The following is a 17123-nucleotide window of genomic DNA, read 5'->3' on the forward strand; positions in this document are numbered from 1 at the left end:
GAGCCCCAGAAGGGGACAGAGGGAAGCAAATGCCAGCCCGCGGTTCGGCCCCGGTGGCACTCGGTGCCCGCAGGGGAGGGGTGTGAGCGGCGCTTCTCCGCCCGGCACGGGCGCTGGGCGTTCGGTGTGCTCTGTAAAGGAGGTCCGGTAGAGGAGAGCGGGTCCCTGCGAATGCAAACATGTATACACACATGTATGTATGATATACAGGATATAAACACATGTATGTATGATATACATGATATAAACACAAGTATGTATGATATACAGGAGATATAGACACGTATGTATGATATACAGGATACAAACACATGTATATATGATATACAGGAGATACAGACATGTATGTATGATATACAGGATATAGAGACACATATGTATGATATACAGGATATACACACATGTATGTATGATATATCGGAGATACACACATGTATGTATGATATACAGGATATAGAGACACATATGTATGATATACAGGATATACACACATGTATGTATGATATATCGGAGATACACACATGTATGTATGATATACAGGATATAGAGACACATATGTATGATATACAGGATATACACACATGTATGTATGATATATCGGAGATACACACATGTATGTATGATATACAGACATGTATGATATGATATACAGGATATACACACATGTATGTATGATACACAGGAGATACAGACATATGTATAATATACAGGGTATACAGCCATGTATATATGATATACAGATGTGTGTGTATGACATACAGGATATACAGCCATGTATGTATGATATACAGATGTGTTTGTATGTATATCCTGCCTCTCCCAGCCCCATCCTGCCCTGCTTTTCTATCCCAGTTCACAAGCACAGGGCGAGGCCCCGGTGCTGCATCACCTGCACCTCTGCAGAGGCACTGCGGGCATCAGCCCCTCCTGGCAGACACCAAAATCGCCAAAAAGGCCTCTCTGAAACATTAGTGAGTCACCAATCTCAAACCTGACAAATGGCAAAGTCACCAGAATGCTTGTTTGTGAAACGAAAATGTAAAATAATTCACATAATTCATCTTGGCAGTTGTGCAGGCAAAAAAAGGCAATATGTGCCTCACTGAAGGCAAGGATAAATCACTTGGGTACTACAGTAATGCCCAAAGAGCCAATCCCTCAGGAAATTCAGATTCCCTCTTGCCCTGGTGGGAGGAGAGGAGCTCAGCGGCTCCATCCTGGAAGCTCTGATTGCAAACATTCCCTGTGAGGGTGGTACCTGTGAGGAGCTGCCTCCCAGGCAGGGCTGTCACACGAGGAGCGGTGCCCGAGCCCCAAACCCAAGGCTGGTTCATCCTCCTGGAGCCCCCTCTGTGCACGGTTCAGACAGGCAGGAGGTGGCCTGGAAGGTTTTCTCCAAGGGAACTCCAGGGAAAAGTGAGATGGACATTCTGGGGGGAAAGGGCACATTTCAGTTACACTTCATCTCCATCAACACCACTTCCAGCCATTCCAGAATCCCAGCCAGCCCAATCCTCGGAGCACTAATCCAAACCTGACATCTAGTGGCTGCTCAGGGGCTCAAATATCTGCTGCTGACTTAAGGTAAACATCCAAATTCTGGAAGGGAGCAAAAACAGAAATTACCTCGGCACGAAGCACGTTCCTCCAGTTTTCAAGGAGAAATGCGATCCTGAGGAGGCTGAAAAGACTCTGACAATTAATTAAAAATAAACAACAAAACATTTATCACAGGTTTTCTATAACCTCAAAAACCTTTTTTTTTTACTTTACTAGTTTACCATTACATGCCATTTTTGTTACTGCATTTCATGATTTATCCCAGGACCATGAAATCATGAAAAGAACCGGATACTTACAACAAATAGGATTTTCTCTGTGTCAGCCTTGGTACATCAGGATGCAGCAGACAGGACAGGGATTGAAATTAAGTATTTGCTTCACATGTGTTTTCACATGAATACTCAAAATTAGTTATATATTTGGGGGAATAAAATCATTTATCAAGGGATTTACTTCTCCAGTGCTCCAGGCTGAGTTCCTCAAGGCCAATAATGACCTAGAACCAGGATCTCCTGAGCTGGAAGGGACCCACAGGGATCAAGTTCAATTGCTGGCCCCAAGAATCCCACCACGGGCATTTCACACCTGGTATGAACCCACAGAGACATTTCCATGAATGGGACACAGTTATCCTGTTCTAATTCTTCCAAAGGGGAATTCCTTCCTGGACTCAGAGCTGAGGACTGAAATGCCAGGCTCCAGAGGCCGTGGGACAGCAGCCACTGAACTGCCCTGTCCCAAGCCAACCTCGTGCTTAACTCTCTTACAAATTATTGCAAGTTATTGCATGGGAGTTCATTCTGCAACTGTTTTTCCATTTGTATTCCTGAGAAAACACCAGCCTGGCACTGGGGCGTGTTCCCAGAGCCGATATCTTCAAAGCACCTGCCAGTGGCGGTGTTGTTATCAGCTGGCCCTGAGCATTACCTCTGCTCGGCCCCGAGTTCTTCCGCAGGATCTTTGAAGACTATTTGATTATCCAATCAGCTCTCCATGTGCTAACACTCACAGCTTGGCACATCAAAAACGAGCAGGGAAGGAAGGATTTGTCAGAAGCACAAACAAGGAGCAGGAGCAGGAGCAAATGGGCCATTTGTGAGGAGGGATGGGGATGTTTTGAAGCAGTTATTTGGAAAAGCTGCCTTGATCCTGCTGGCATCAATCCCCCATTTCTTCAGCAAACACCTCAGCTGTGCTGATAAAGAGCTCAGAGCTGCCTTTCCTGGCTAAATGGAAGGGGTGGCAGCTTCTAGAACCATTAAATAGTCACAAGAGCTGAGCTGGCCTCACTCCTAACCACCCAGACCACTCTTTCTCCAGAAGAAAACCCAGGCCACTCTCTCCACCCACCAGCACGCTTGAGGAACCTTCTAGAAGCATTACCTACAATTATTTTAGGGGGATCCCTTAACCAGGAATGGAATCTCCAAAGAAACTTATTTGGGTTAATCCAGCTAAACAAAACCTGTCTGGGTGAGAGCTGGACTCCAGGTGTGGCTCAGCTGGGAGACAGAAATGAACACTTATTTCACCCAAAGTTCACGGAATCATGGGATGGTTTGGGATGAAGGGACGTTAAAGTTCTAACCCTTCCACTGTCCCAGGGTGCTCCCAGCCCTGTCCAGCCTGGCCTGGGACATTTCCAGGGATCCAGGGGCAGCCACAGCTGCTCTGAGCACACTGAGTGAGCCCTCCCTCCCTCCCAGTTATGATTCCTTCCCCAAATCCCATCTAAACCCACTCTCTTTGATCAACTTCTAATTGGTATCAATAGTTTAATTTATTTAAAGGGTTTTTTAGGGTTACTTGATAGCATTTCTGCAGCCACAAGCAGCAGCTGGGTCACACCACCCAGCTCAAGGCTCAGATTTATGACAGGACAGAGGAAGGAGCTCAGCTGACAGGTCCAGCTGAATGGGCAGTGGCCAGAGAAGGAGCTCAGGAAAGGTCCTGGAAGGCTGGAATGCTGCTGGAGATGTCCTGTGGCATCTGGCTGGGTGTGATCAATCATGGGACACCCTCCAGCAGCACAGAGAGCTCTTTGTGCTTTCATTCTGACACAGCTCAGCAGAGCCTTTCAGGCCTTGGAAGTATCACAGAACATCTGACAGCTGATCAGACTCTGCTCCTAATGAACTGGGGCATTCCCAATGAGGAATTCTAATCTTTTTTTGACAGGAAATCTGATTTTTTTTAACTTGAAAAGCTTAATTACACAACGAGATACAGGCATGGGTTTCTCTGTTCCTTTATTGTAGTTGCACACTAATGTAACAGTGTCAAATGCAGCAGCTGAAGGGTTCTATACATCAGGGAAAATCTCTGGGGAAGGGCCTGGATCCCAGGAAAACAAAGCATTCCCTGCTCCAGGTGTTGTCTGCAGACTGATTTCAGTTATGGTCAGACAGGTAACACACATTAAATACACAATGTCATAAAGGCCACAAAAACAAGATGCACAAAACAAAAATAAAAGCCAAGACGTGCCAGGAAATACAAGTTAAAACATCCCAAATTAAGGCATGAGGGGACCCTTCATCCAAAGCTGAATTCCAGTCCTCTAAAACCCTGTGGAGATCAAAGCAAACTCCAGTTCTGGAGTTCCAAAGCCAGGGGAGACCCTCCTGTCATCCCTGACAGAAAAGGCAGCACAAAGTGGGCAGGAACGCCTGAAGAGTGAAAGTTCTGGAATGCAGGAACAGGGATCAAACACTCCAACAGCAAGGAAGGTGTCCCCACTGTGAAGTCACCCAGGGCAAGGTGAGAGCAGCAGTGCAGAGGAATCCTGAGAGGCAGCTGGGATGAGACCAGCACAGAGCTCCAAACCTCCTCCTCCTCCCTTTGCAGGGAGCTGTCCCAGCATCATTCCTGGGACAGTCTTTAATTGCTGGGACTTGCTGCCCCAGGAATGCCTCCCAGGGCAGTATTTATAATAAAGTGACTCTTATGCAAGGAAAATACAAATATGTGCTTTGACCCTTTCGTATTGTGCCACCCAAAAGAGCCCAAAAATTCCTTTTAAACTCAATTGTGCAAAATCAGCTCTAACCCAACAATCCAATCATCTTCCCACACAGAACTGAGAGAATAAGGCACAGGAATTCTATCCCATCTCTTGATTTAAACACAATTATTTTCCTAAAGTTTACATTCACAAGGTCAATAAAGTCATTGTAACAGGAAAGTTTAAAACTGAAAAAAACCCTAAACAAATAAACATCAGTACATTAATTTCTAGATTAATTCCAACAATGTGCCCTGCAGCTGAGTTCCTGCCTGCCTTAAGGAGATGCTCAAACACTACACATAAATGCAGGACTCAAGAAACAGCAAAAAAAAAGGTAAAACCCTGTAAAACTTCTTTTTGTAGCACAGTACAGTTATTTTTTTATCTACATTAACCCTGTTTTCAGATATTTGAAGTGATCAGTGCTATAATTGGAATTTCTTTATTTTCTGTCAGTAAAAATAGGTGTGATTTGATGTAAATATGGACACAGCTTAACTGCATCACTGGTAATTCACTATTCTCTAACAAAGCTTCCATGGCAATACTTGAACAAAGCAAATCTCTGTGAGAACTTTAAATAAATCTCTCTGAGAACTTGAACTGGATCACTGGGAAGGGAATATCCCACACTCCCTCTGATGGGTGCAGGGTGGTTCAAAGGGATTTACACATCCAGGAGGAAAATCTGATTGAATTGAGCAAAGCATGGAGAGCTCAGTGGCTGTGAGGCTGCTGTAGGATTCCAGAGCAGCTGGAGTTAAACAGTTAAACCCTGGCAGTTCCCTAAATAATCTGGTTTTTGGGTTTGTTTGGAAAGCTGGATCAACTATTCTTCTGAGTGGATAAGAGATATCTAAAACCTCAGTGGAAATTACAAAATTTAAAAACTGAGCATTTACAAAAGCTTTTTAAAAGATCCATTAATAAATGATAAGGAGATTGATGCACTTACAGCCCAGTGCTGCTGAGGCAACTCTGGTTTTAAATAGAAGGCAACATTAAGATGTCTTTGTATTACAATTTTTCTATTAATGAGTAGAAAATATCTGAGCTGCTGCCATCTTTCTCCAGGTTCCTCCTCAGAAAGTGTCTGCAAGAACAGCACTGAATAAATATCTCAAACTTAATGACTGGATCATAACTGCTATACATTCAGGCAAAAAGTAAAATAATTCTTTTCCTGTTCCCTGGACTGTAGATATTCCTTCCAGCTTTGTTTTGGAATGTATCATTCTCCAGCAAAATCATCACTGGTGTGGTTTTGTAGCTAAAAATCTGAGTGATGATGGCAAAGCCTGCAGAGTTCAACTGAGAACATGGAATCAAAAATCATGGAATGGTTTGGGTGGGAAAGGACCTGAAAGCTCACCCAGTGCCAGCCCTGCCATGGCAGGGACACCTCCCACTGTCCCAGGATAATCCCGGCCCCATCCAAAGGGAGATGGCACAACCAGGATGGAAATGTTCCCCAGGCAGGGAGGGCTTGGGGAAGTGGTGAAACCAAAGAGTTCCACTGAATTCCCAACAGGAAAAATATCCTGCACTGGGACAGAGGGAGATTTCCTTCCTTCCAGCACCCAGAGTCACTCAATTGAAGTGGCCACAATGCAGGGACAGAGGCACAACTGTGGCACCAGAACAACAGCCTGAGGTAGAGCTATTGAGGAAGGAAAGGCAGGATCTGAGCACTCCACTGCTTCAATATGATCTCAAACCCTTAAAATCATCAGGGTCACACTGAAAAGTGTTAAGGTGCTTTGAAAACAATTCTTGGACTTCAAAAAAAAACCAAAGTACCAATTGGAAAACTGGATTTAGCATTGCCAAGCCAGGTTGTGGCTTCACTGAATCCCACCAGGAATCAAACAGAGGGAGGAAAGATTCCTGAAAAGATTCCTGAAACAAAACCCATGGAGATGACACAGACAGAGCTGCTCCTCATCAGAAATCTGGTGCAGGAATTTAATCTGCTAAATACAGCAGAGCATACAGGGCATACAGGCCAGAGAGCAAATCAGGTTTAGTGGGATGTGAGGGCAGTGATCCAGGGGGCTGCTGGGTCACAGCTCCTGGGAAGGGCTCAGAGCTGGCAGCTCACACAGCAGCTCTGCTTGGTCCACAAATCAATTCCCACCCCACTGGACCTTGTTATCATAAGGTGCAATAAAAACAAACTGGTCCCCACTGGTCCGGAGGCTGGGTAAGTGTTTTTATAGGAAAATTCATCTCAAGGCAAAACTGAAGAGAGCTCTGGTGCTCTGAGTTACTGAAATAAAACCCTTTCTCAGTGCTGTGTTTTGTCCACACTGTCCTGGCACTGGTTTGAGGAATGGTTTGGGGTTTTGCCCTCCTAATCCCACTGGGAGGGTCAGCTGGGCTTTATCTAATCTTGCCTTCTGTTGATGTGATCAGTTTCCTGGCATCAATTGGACATTTTCACCTAATCTGCTGTTCTTGCCAGTCTTGAGACACTATTGAATTCTCTTCTCCTCCCTTCTCCTGATAGATTATTAACAGGGGAAAACAAAAGCTGCCAAAGCTTCTACAGTTGTTAAAAGGTTTTAGAAAACATCTTCTGGCTCCTGGTGTCATTACAGCGGGCATTCTGTGGCACCCACATCAAACATGGAATGTGCAGCCAACAGAATGGAAAGAGATCCTGGAAGTCATTTTTGTCCTTCTCCTCTCACCCAAGGAGAAAGGAAGAAGATTAATTCCCTAAAAGGACCTGATCAGTCCTGATACTTTTCTTTGCTTCCCACATCCTCTTTCTTAAGAATTTTTACCCAGGATTACTAATTCATGCAAGGCACTGAAAGAGCATTTGAAGAACCACAGAACAATCCAGAGAAGGAGCAGGGGAGGATCTCTCCTGTCCTTATCTTTAACTGCCTTAATAATCCCTTCTCGACCCCCACCTTAGAACAAGAGTTAATATCACTCGCTTCTCTAAAAAGATCAAAACTAAAACCCCCCAGAGCTTTCCTGGGGCCAGTCAGGGAAGGGCTGGATGGCAAGGGAGCTGCTGGGGTGCTGGGGCAGCTATGGGCTGAGCTGGGGGCGGAAGGACGAGCGCACGGTGCGGTCCATCAGCGGCTGCAGCGGGCGGAAGTTGTCCACCATCCTCCTCTCCTCCTCCCCGTGCGACGAGAACAGCAGCGTCCTGAAGGCCTCCAGCTGGGAAGCACAAAGGGCCACTCCTGTCACCTCCCAGGAACTCCCCAAATGGGGAATTCGTGGCAAAGGACAGGAGTTTGTTCTCAGAGAGGGGAGTGAAACCAAAAGTAGCGCTAGGTCTGTGTTCTCAGGGGTTTTAGCACCCACATAGGATGGTAGATCGTCCTGTTACCCACACCAACATAGAATTATCAGTCATCTGCTATCCTCAGGGAAATCAAATCCCAAATGTGGCACCAAAGTTAGTGCTAGGTTTGTGTTCTGAGGGGTTTTAGCACCCACATTGTCTGATAAAGATTGTCCCATTACCCACACCAGCATGGAAGGATTATCAATCATCTGGTATCCTTAAGGAAATCAAATCCCAGATGTGGCATCAAATGTAGCACTGGGTTTGTGTTCTGAGGGGTTCTAGCACCCACATCTGCTGATATCCACACCAACATGGAAGGATTATCAGTCACCTGCTATCCTTAAGGAAATCAAATCCCAAATGTGGCACATCTGAAAGATCTATTCCCACTCAAATACTTCATCCAACCTCCATTTACAGCCTCCCTGGCACCCGGAAAAGAGGGAACCCCAACAATCCCCAAGTTGTTGTCTCACTGGTTTATAACTGGGGTTAAAATAAAGCAGCAGATCAGCTTTTAATGCTCACAAGGCCATTCCAATGGTAAGTCACTGCTATGATAGTAAAGAGCCAAGAAAAAAAAGAAAAAATGAGAAAATTTTCAGTTTAAAGGAATGCCACACTCTGCCTGCAGTTCTCTGTTAACAATCTCCATGTCACAAAATCTTCCCTTTTTCCCTTCCCTCCACAAAAAAGGCTGCATCATGCTAAGGAGAGCAAAATGATGGGAATTCCAGTAAGTTCCTAAAACCCCCCAAGTTTTCAAGGGGCAGCTTCCAGAATTGTATCACATATCAAGATAAAACTTTTGAGAATAGATGGAAAAGTTGAAAAAACATCTTGGAGAGGTTTTCAGTATTAGTGGCTGCTAATGCCAGGATTCCTCCCCAAATCCTGGGTTGAAACAGTCACAGATCTCTGAAAACAGAATTTTTGTGTTTTCACAGAGAATTGCTGGCAAACTGGTTCTGAGCACCTTTGTGGCAGCAAGAGGTGTGATCTGAAAGGAAAATTGAGATTTACCTGATCCTCATCCACCTCGATTGGCTTCTTCTTAATGATCCACGTGACTGACTCGGTGAGGGGAGGAGTGGTCAGGGAGCCAGCATAGGTCCAGTAATCAGGGCACGAAGGGAGCAGGCACGAGGGATCAAAGACATCAAACTCGATCACAGTGTCCTAAATAGCAGCAAAAAAAAAACATTTTGAAGGATGTTTTTAAGGTGTTTTGAGAAAAAACCGACAAATTTGAAAAAGATCTTGACAGTTTGGTTAAAAATTGTGTTGTGTGTGCATGGGAAATGGGATGTTGGGAATATTAATAATGTTATTATTTGAAACACCCCATATTTGTGTAAAATTGGGTTTGATGTGTAAGGGGCAGCTCTAAGCAGACATAAGTTAAATATTTCTACTGTCCCCACATTAGGAATTTAGTGCAGGAGAAACAAGGAGTGAGAAGGATCGGTGGCCTAAGGCTTTGTGGGAGCTGATGCAACCAGGAAAAAGAGGGAAGAAGTGGTGGGATAAGTTCAGGTAGCTGTGCCAGATACTTAAAAGACTGCAAACAAAAAGTGTTTTACTTTTCACCATGTGATTTTAGGCAGCAGGAACAGGACTGAAGCTTAATTGAAATCAAACACTCCCATCTCCAGAATGTTCATTCCCACTTGTGGGATATCAGGAGCTTCAAAACCCACACAAACATTGCTCCAGGGGGAGTTTCAGGATATACTGGGGGATCTTGGCTAAATTTCTTTTAAATTCACATGCTGTAAATTATTATATTATCACAATAGACGTACATTCAGATTTAGGGAGGTCTTCTGGCACTGAACTGACATGTTTGGTGTTTATCTGGCAGAGCTGTCACTGCTCTGATATAAAAACTTGTTTTATTTGGATTTTACAAACTCCTTGCTGTGAGAAGCAGTGGCACAGTGACTTCAGCTGGATGAGATTAGAAGCTGAAGTGGTCGGTGTGGTTTTTTGAGTGTACTTTCAGAAGGGAACGGGCAGGGGAAGGAGGAAATGCTTCTGTCAGAGACTCAGCGCTCCCTCTCCTGGCAGGAGCCTGCCAGGAACGATCCCATTCCCTCAGCAGAAAATTCAGTGTTTATAAAAAAGGAAATAACCTCCCCGAAGATCAGACAAAAATCAAAAAGCCTTAATCCCACAATAAATAAACTCCCACTTCAAGCATGTCCTTGTAAGGGAAACAATCTCAAGAGCAGCATTTCTTCAAGAGGTTTGGAAAGCTTCAAGTATCCAATTCCTCCTGAAAAATCAGCCTCCCTTCCCACTTCCAAGGGTCCATCAGCCCCCTCCTCCCAGTAAAATTTAAGGAAGAAAGATTTTCTGGGTGTGCTGTGGTTCTGCAAGTGTTCCTTCTGCTGGGTGACAATGGGTGGGACACCCCAGAGCACTGACCTTGTGTCTGACTGCTGGCAGGGCATCCACCAGGGTCTGCAGCCCCTCGTGCCGTGCTCCCAGCTGCAGGGACAGGGAGGGGTTGGACAATCAATGAGCTGATCAATAATCAATCAGTTCTACCTATCAGCCTTAGGATTTTTTCCTAACAACAATCACAGGATATTTAGGGCTGGAAGGGAGCTCTGGAGATCATCCAGCCCAAGGCAGGAGCAGCTGGAGGAACACATCCAGGTGGGTTTGGAATGTCTCCAGACAGGGAGATTCCATATCCTCCCAGGGCAGCTGCTCCACCCTCAACAGAAAGTTCTTCACATTGAGGTGAAACTTTTTTAGTTTCTGGCCATTGCTCCTTATCCTGTCACTGGCACCATTGAACAGAGCCTGGCACCATCCTCTGTCACCCCTTGGGAACATTGATGGGATTGATGGGATCCCCTCTCAGCCTTCCCTTAATTGCCCTAAATTGGCTTTAACAGAATGCAAATGGAAAGGCCCCATCACAGCTGGTCCCACAGAACAAAATTACCTTTAAGAACACTCCAATAACAGCCAGGCCATTCCCTTCCATCACAGCTTCCTCAAAACTCGGGTACTCCACAGCATTCCAGTGCACCAAGTGCAGCTGAAAGAGAGAGAAGGGAGAAATCAGCCCCTGCCCAGAGCACAGACACCACACCTGGCTGCTGATCCTGGCAGGGTGAGGCACTCAGGGAGCTCCTCAGAAACCACAGAAATGAGGAACAAAATGCTCTTGGTAAATAATGGTCCTTCCCTTCCTTTTTTCTCTTTTGCTTTAAGCAATAGTTAGGACCCACTGCATTTAAAAGAGGTTTAGTCTGTGGCAGTCTGTCTCCAGGAATGCTGGTCACAGGCACAGACAAAGCTCAGTGTTCCATCTCTTTCCTCCCTTCCCAGGAGGAGCAGCCTCCTGCACACAACAATCTTCCTCTGCTCTGCTCACAGCCAATACATTGAGGGGTTTTGTGTGATTAACTGTTCATCAGTTGCAAACAGAAAATAAGGTGTTTTATAAGAGTATATATTTGTTTCTCTGAAAGATTTAGTAACAATAAACAAAGTGATTTTTCACTTTCAGTCCAATTTTCAGGCTGTTCTTCTCCAGAAAACACAGTAGAGATGAATTTTATAGAATAAAACAGCAGATGAGCTGTAGCACTTCAAAATAAACTGCAATTCCTCAATTTGGGAGTTTTCACAGACACACCTGAGCTAAGTATTTGCATTATTGAGGACTTCTTCTCATACCTCTGCTGGGTAAAATTTACAGTCAACTGTGTGCTCTGAGCCCCAGTCATTGACAGCTCCCCAGTGGAAGTGGAACTGCTTTAGCCTGTACTGGTTTTCCAAGGGGCCTCCAACGATGACTAGAAAACAAAACAAGACACACATGTTAATAAATATGATTTAAAATTGGCCAGACAAGTCAATCCTTGGAAAAAATTGCCCAGGAAAAAGTGAAAGGTGGAGCAACTCAAACAGTGCCTGACTACACTTTGCCATGACCACATTACTCAAGCAAGCACATTCTGGTTCTCCCTGCACCAAACTGGAGATGAGTGAAGTCTCCTCATCCATCTCCCCTCGAGGGAATGTTTTCCCAGCTGGCACCAAGGCTGGCACAGTCACAGTGGTGAGTGTCACACTGTCACCCCTCTGTCACAGCAGGACTGTCAGGACTGCCTGACCAGGTGACACAGCAGTGACACATCTATTAAATGCATTCAGTGACATTCCTACAAGGATCTGTGAAAAACGTTGACATTTCTCATGACAAGACTTCAAAAAGCAAATAATGCCAGACAAATCTGTGTATTGAGTCAAACATTCAAGTCTCCTGCAAGCTACAAAAATCCCAACATCTTTTTCTGCTTCAGCACAGCTTCCAAACTGCACAGACAAGGGCCAGCCAGAAACATGTTTTGTTGTGCCCACAAGCTGTTCAGGAAGGATTTAAACATCCAGTCTGCCACTGGGCAAGTTTCTGAAAGATTTAATGCCCTTTTCATCAATGAGTAAAGGTCAAACTTCATTCTGCTCTGCTGATTTCAGAGGGCCTCCCATCCTTCTGCAAACACATGAATGAAGGCCATGCCCAGCTTTCTGCTTCTACTCATTCCCTCCCTATCTGGACCAAAACCATCCTGCAAAGTCATCTTGCTAATTATGAAATGAGAACATCTGGTAAATGAGAAACCCTAATTGCTTCCCAAGGGCTAATAACACTTATGGAATCAGGGAACCATTTAGGTTGGAAAAGAGCTTTTCCAAGGGTTCACCCAGCACTAAACCATCAGCAGCTGCTGATTTTACTGAACTTTAGGACATGGGGAAGTTTTACAGCAAACTTTGGTATAAAGCACCTAATCCCAACACTGCTCTTGGAAATAAGTTAATCACTTCCATGCTAAGGAGAAAACAATGAGAGGCATTAAGAGATTTTCTTGTATTATTTTTTTCCTGAAAGCCAGCCAGCAGGTTTGAAATCTGAACCAGACAGGCCTGTGTGTGAAAAAGGAATAAATTAAAAGGAACTGGGCAAAGTGACATTGAATTAATTTCATCCCCTGAATGAATGCAATGCTGACCATCACTGGGAGATCACAATGCCCCATCCCTGAAGTGTCCAAGGCCAGGCTGGACAGGGTTTGGAGCACCCTGAGGGACAGGAGGGTGTCCCTGCCCACGGCAGGGGGGGAATGGCATCAGCTTTAAGGTCCTCACCCAAACCATGCTGGGATTCTGTGCTGGAGAAGGGGTGGGATAAGCATGTGGGTTACACAGCCAAGCCTCTCAGAAGTGAAGTTTCTGTGCTCTAACACCATCCACTCCCGTGTTTGTGATGATGCAAACCCACAAGTGACTACAAATTTGTGTAAATAACCACATCCACCTGAGTATTTGCCTCACAGATCACTTCAGGAACCTGAGTCCATACACGTGTCTGTGCCTGAAGTTGTCACCAGAAAGTGACAGGAAACAAACAGAAACTTCAGTCCCTTCAGAAGCATCTCCTCTCAAATTACAACCTTGACAATTTCAAAACAAAACTGAAGTTTGAGGGGCTCTAGCAGCAAGAACCACTTCAGGTTTTTCCTGCAGCCCTGGCTCTGGTTCAGCCTCGTTTCTGGTGGCACCACACACAGACAGAGCACACGCTGTACATACCTTCCCTCACCCTCTTCTTCCTCCTGCTCTACCTTCAGCTTTAGCCCAAGTCTTGCATTGCAAACCCCATCTCAGGATTCAGGCATTTCTGGCTATCCTGGGTGTCTTTCTCATCTTCTCTTTCGACTGTGGTGCTTTTGTTTGCTCCCAAGCTTTCTTCTCTGGATTTCTATGATTGTTAGACAGAAGCTGGCAGTGAGAAAAACCAGAAACAGCAAGAGCGAAGAGAGAAAGGTGGAGGAGAGAGGCAGGCACCTGAAAACTGGGGGTTATACAGCAACACCTCACTGTCTGTTGCTCTCTGTCATTTTGGAGCCCTGTCACTGATTGATGCCATCCTACCCTTCATGGACTTAAATTCATTTAAGGAAGATGAGGATGATGAAAAGGCAGCAAATGCTCACAGGGAAAGATTTACCTCAAGGAAAGTCTCACATACAAAGCAGGTAAGATCTTTCAGAGGTGAGCACCTGATGATTGCAGCCTTGCCTTTATGCCACACAAACTGCTCCTGTGCAATTAAATATTGCATATTTCTGAATCCCCTACAGGCAATTCCCCTTCCCACTAAACACTTTTCAGGATCTCATCCTCAACAGATAGTGGGGTGTGGCTTATAAAAGAGGCTGTTTGATGAAAAGCAAAGCCAATCTAAAGTTAGTAAATGAAAATCACTGATGAGGTAACAAGTGATGTCTGTCCTCTAACCCAACCTCACCGAAAAAAACCAGCACTTCATGATATCAGTGCTTAAATGAGCAAGGACAACAATATTCCCTCTTGGAAATGGATATTCCGAGTGAACAGCTAGAAACAAGATAAACAAAACGAGCCCCAAACATCACACAAGCTCCCTGCATTCCACCACCACCGTTTTTTGCTGCAGTGTTTTATCAGCCTCTTTCCAAACATCAACCACAAATGTTGTTGTGCAGACAAAGTGTTTGTTTATGTGCTGAAGGCTCCCTCCCCGAGGGCATTGCTAAATCCCTCAGGAAGCTGGAGGAGCTCTCATGGTGAGCAGTCATTTAAAACATAAACGGCTCCAATCCAACAGGTTCAAACTTGCTCAGGGTCCTTCAGTTTTCCCCTGCAGGACACGCTGAGCAATCCTGTGCTTCACAACAGCCCTGACCAATTGCTACCAGCTCACCCACCTTTATGAAATACCTTTACATTCTCCAATATCCTTCGGTAAAAGCAGCTTTTAGAAAGAATAGTGGACAGAAAAATCTGGGGTATGGGAGCAATATTTTGATTTTAAGTCAATTTTTTTACTCTGTTGAGCTGCTCAGGTCAGACGTTTATTCACATGAAACTGCTGGAATGCACGGTTGGGTTTTCCATGCTCTCCTGCTTCCCCTAAAACAACAGGGATACACACACACACACCTGCTCCTGAGGGCAGAGCCCAGTGTTATTTCATTCCCTAGAACCCCACAGAGATAAGCCTGTGTGCTTTCCAACTGCAACTCATTTGGCCGCTGATTATTTCAAGTGCAGTAAATATCTTTATTAGCCCCACAGAAGATAAGTGGCAGATTACCTCAATAAAGAGCAGTGAGGGAATCAGGTTTCACATTGAGTAAGTACACACAGAAATGGCTGAAGATTGACTCGTGTGGGTAAAGTTTATTACAAAACCTACAAGGCAGGGCACTGGGGCTTGTGAAAGGAGTTTCAACACACAGCAGGGGATTTGTGCACAATGCCCACGGGTAATAAAAACACTGTAAATGTGAAGTCTGTATGGAATTTCAGCGTGATTCCCACCACTTTAAACCCAGCATTTTTTTTTTACTGTACTTTCATTTTCAACATCAGGTCTTACATCACACAGGTATTTCTCCTCTCTTAGCATTAATTAGATTTTTTTTTTCCCTGAGTTTTTACTTACTTGATCTATCAGCAGAATCATCAAACTCCACCAGGAAGGAGTAGCCATTGTTCCAGATGTGCAGACAGGTGGTGGGGTCGTAGCTGATTTTCAGAGGCTTCAGGAAGGGATCATAAACACTGTCCCTCCACTGGATGTTGATGGGAGACTGGCGGGTGCCCCCGGGAATCGTCAGCGGGCTCTGCCACAGCGGATGCACTGCAAGACGAGGGGCAGAGTCAGGCTGATGCAGGATACAGAACTTTCTGGCAAGGGAAGGTGCTGTGTCACCAAAGGCTAATTCGAGTCAGCTGGTGCCCAGGAAAGCAAAAGAAAAATAAAACATTCCAGCTGCATGACTCAAAGCCAAACAGGGAAGTGCAGTAATTTAACTTAGAACCATGTCAGTACCTTTCTGCCTTTGCAGAATGCTCTGCAAAGAAACGGTCCCCTTATTTCCCAGAAAGAGAGAATGCTTCCCCATTATTGCCAGATTTTAAGGCAGCTTTGTTCTACAGCTTTCTTTACACACCAGCACCATCAGCTGAGCTGGGAGTGCTCCAGACATGGGATAATTCCCACTGGGAAGCAAAACATGCTCTAGAAGAAAACACAAGCAGAGGGGTTACCCCACAAAGAGGGGTTTAGAGCTTCTGCAGCAGGAGTAACCCAAACCACACCGATCCTGACCAAAACTGCTTCGTGCAGATAGCTCCTGTCAAGCCCAAACCCAGCAATTCTGGGGGCAGCTTGGGTCTGGCACAATCAGAACAGGTACATGAATTACTTCCACAGGACTTTATTCTGCTTAAAACCAGAACTGCCGCCTGTGGGGAGCTGTTCACTTCACCCGGTGACCCGCACACAACCCGAACCCCAAATCGCGATGCTTCGAGCATCACTTTACAGGCTACTTCACTGGATACCTGGGTCTTTTAAACAAGCAATTGAAAATAAATTAACCCTTCAAACCACTCACACGAGGGGTGGCCGAAAAACTTCCCTCCCGCCCCGGTTTCCCTCAGTGAAGTGCGAACTGTGGAGCTCCGTAAGGTCAACTCAGGCAAAGGCGGCGCAAAACACTCCCCGTATTTATTTAAAACGCCGCCACTTCCTGAAGGTTCAGCAGAGGACAAAGCCAGGCAGAGCTCGGCGTCTCCCTTTCCTACACAGAGCTGGGCAGCGATGGCGGGACAGCGGCAGGGCGGGCAGGGGGGCTGAGGGAGAGCGGCACTCACGCGCGTCTCGCAGGCGGTAGGAGCAGCAGGCGCCGAGGCTGCACCGGCGGCTGCCCGGCCGTGAGGAGCAGGAGGAAGAGGACGAGGAGGTGACGGCGGCCGCCCAAGCGCGGCGGAGCAGCGGCAGCATCGCGGCGGAGATCGCGGAGCCGCCGCCCAGCCCGGCGCGGCCCCTTCCGGCACGGCCTCCCCGCCATGGCCCGTGGGCGGGCTGGGCCTGCCCTCGGCGGCTCCTCATACTGGGACAGCCCCGCAGCAGTGGGAGCAGCTCCGGGCACGGTGGGGATGGGAATTTCCCGTGCTCAGGGTGGCCCCGTGCCCCTGTTAAAAGCGCGTCCCCTCACAGCGAGCGGGGCCCTTCACATCAAAAGCGATTCCTTCGCACCGAGAACATCCCCTCAAGAGTATTGCCTCACCCAAAAGTGGCTCCTTACACCAAAATAGTATTTACTCCCTCATGCCAAAGTGTTTCTCCTTTATCAAGTGTTTTCCCTCACATCAAAAGTG

General features: G+C 46.0%; 1 protein-coding gene across 1 annotated transcript; it reads right to left on the minus strand.

Moving 5' to 3' along the window:
- Positions 1-3787: 3787 nt before the first annotated feature.
- Positions 3788-16928, minus strand: CA5A (carbonic anhydrase 5A). The gene is made up of 7 exons (XM_059481363.1): positions 16617-16928; positions 15400-15597; positions 11583-11701; positions 10843-10938; positions 10314-10376; positions 8907-9062; positions 3788-7750 (listed from the first exon to the last, which is right to left on the minus strand). The coding sequence occupies exons 1-7, from the start codon at positions 16852-16854 to the stop codon at positions 7616-7618; spliced, it is 1005 nt and encodes a 334-aa protein (XP_059337346.1). The 5' UTR covers positions 16855-16928; the 3' UTR covers positions 3788-7615.
- Positions 16929-17123: the final 195 nt, after the last annotated feature.

Source organism: Ammospiza nelsoni, chromosome 13, assembly GCF_027579445.1.
Source record: "Ammospiza nelsoni isolate bAmmNel1 chromosome 13, bAmmNel1.pri, whole genome shotgun sequence".
Taxonomy (NCBI): domain Eukaryota; kingdom Metazoa; phylum Chordata; class Aves; order Passeriformes; family Passerellidae; genus Ammospiza; species Ammospiza nelsoni.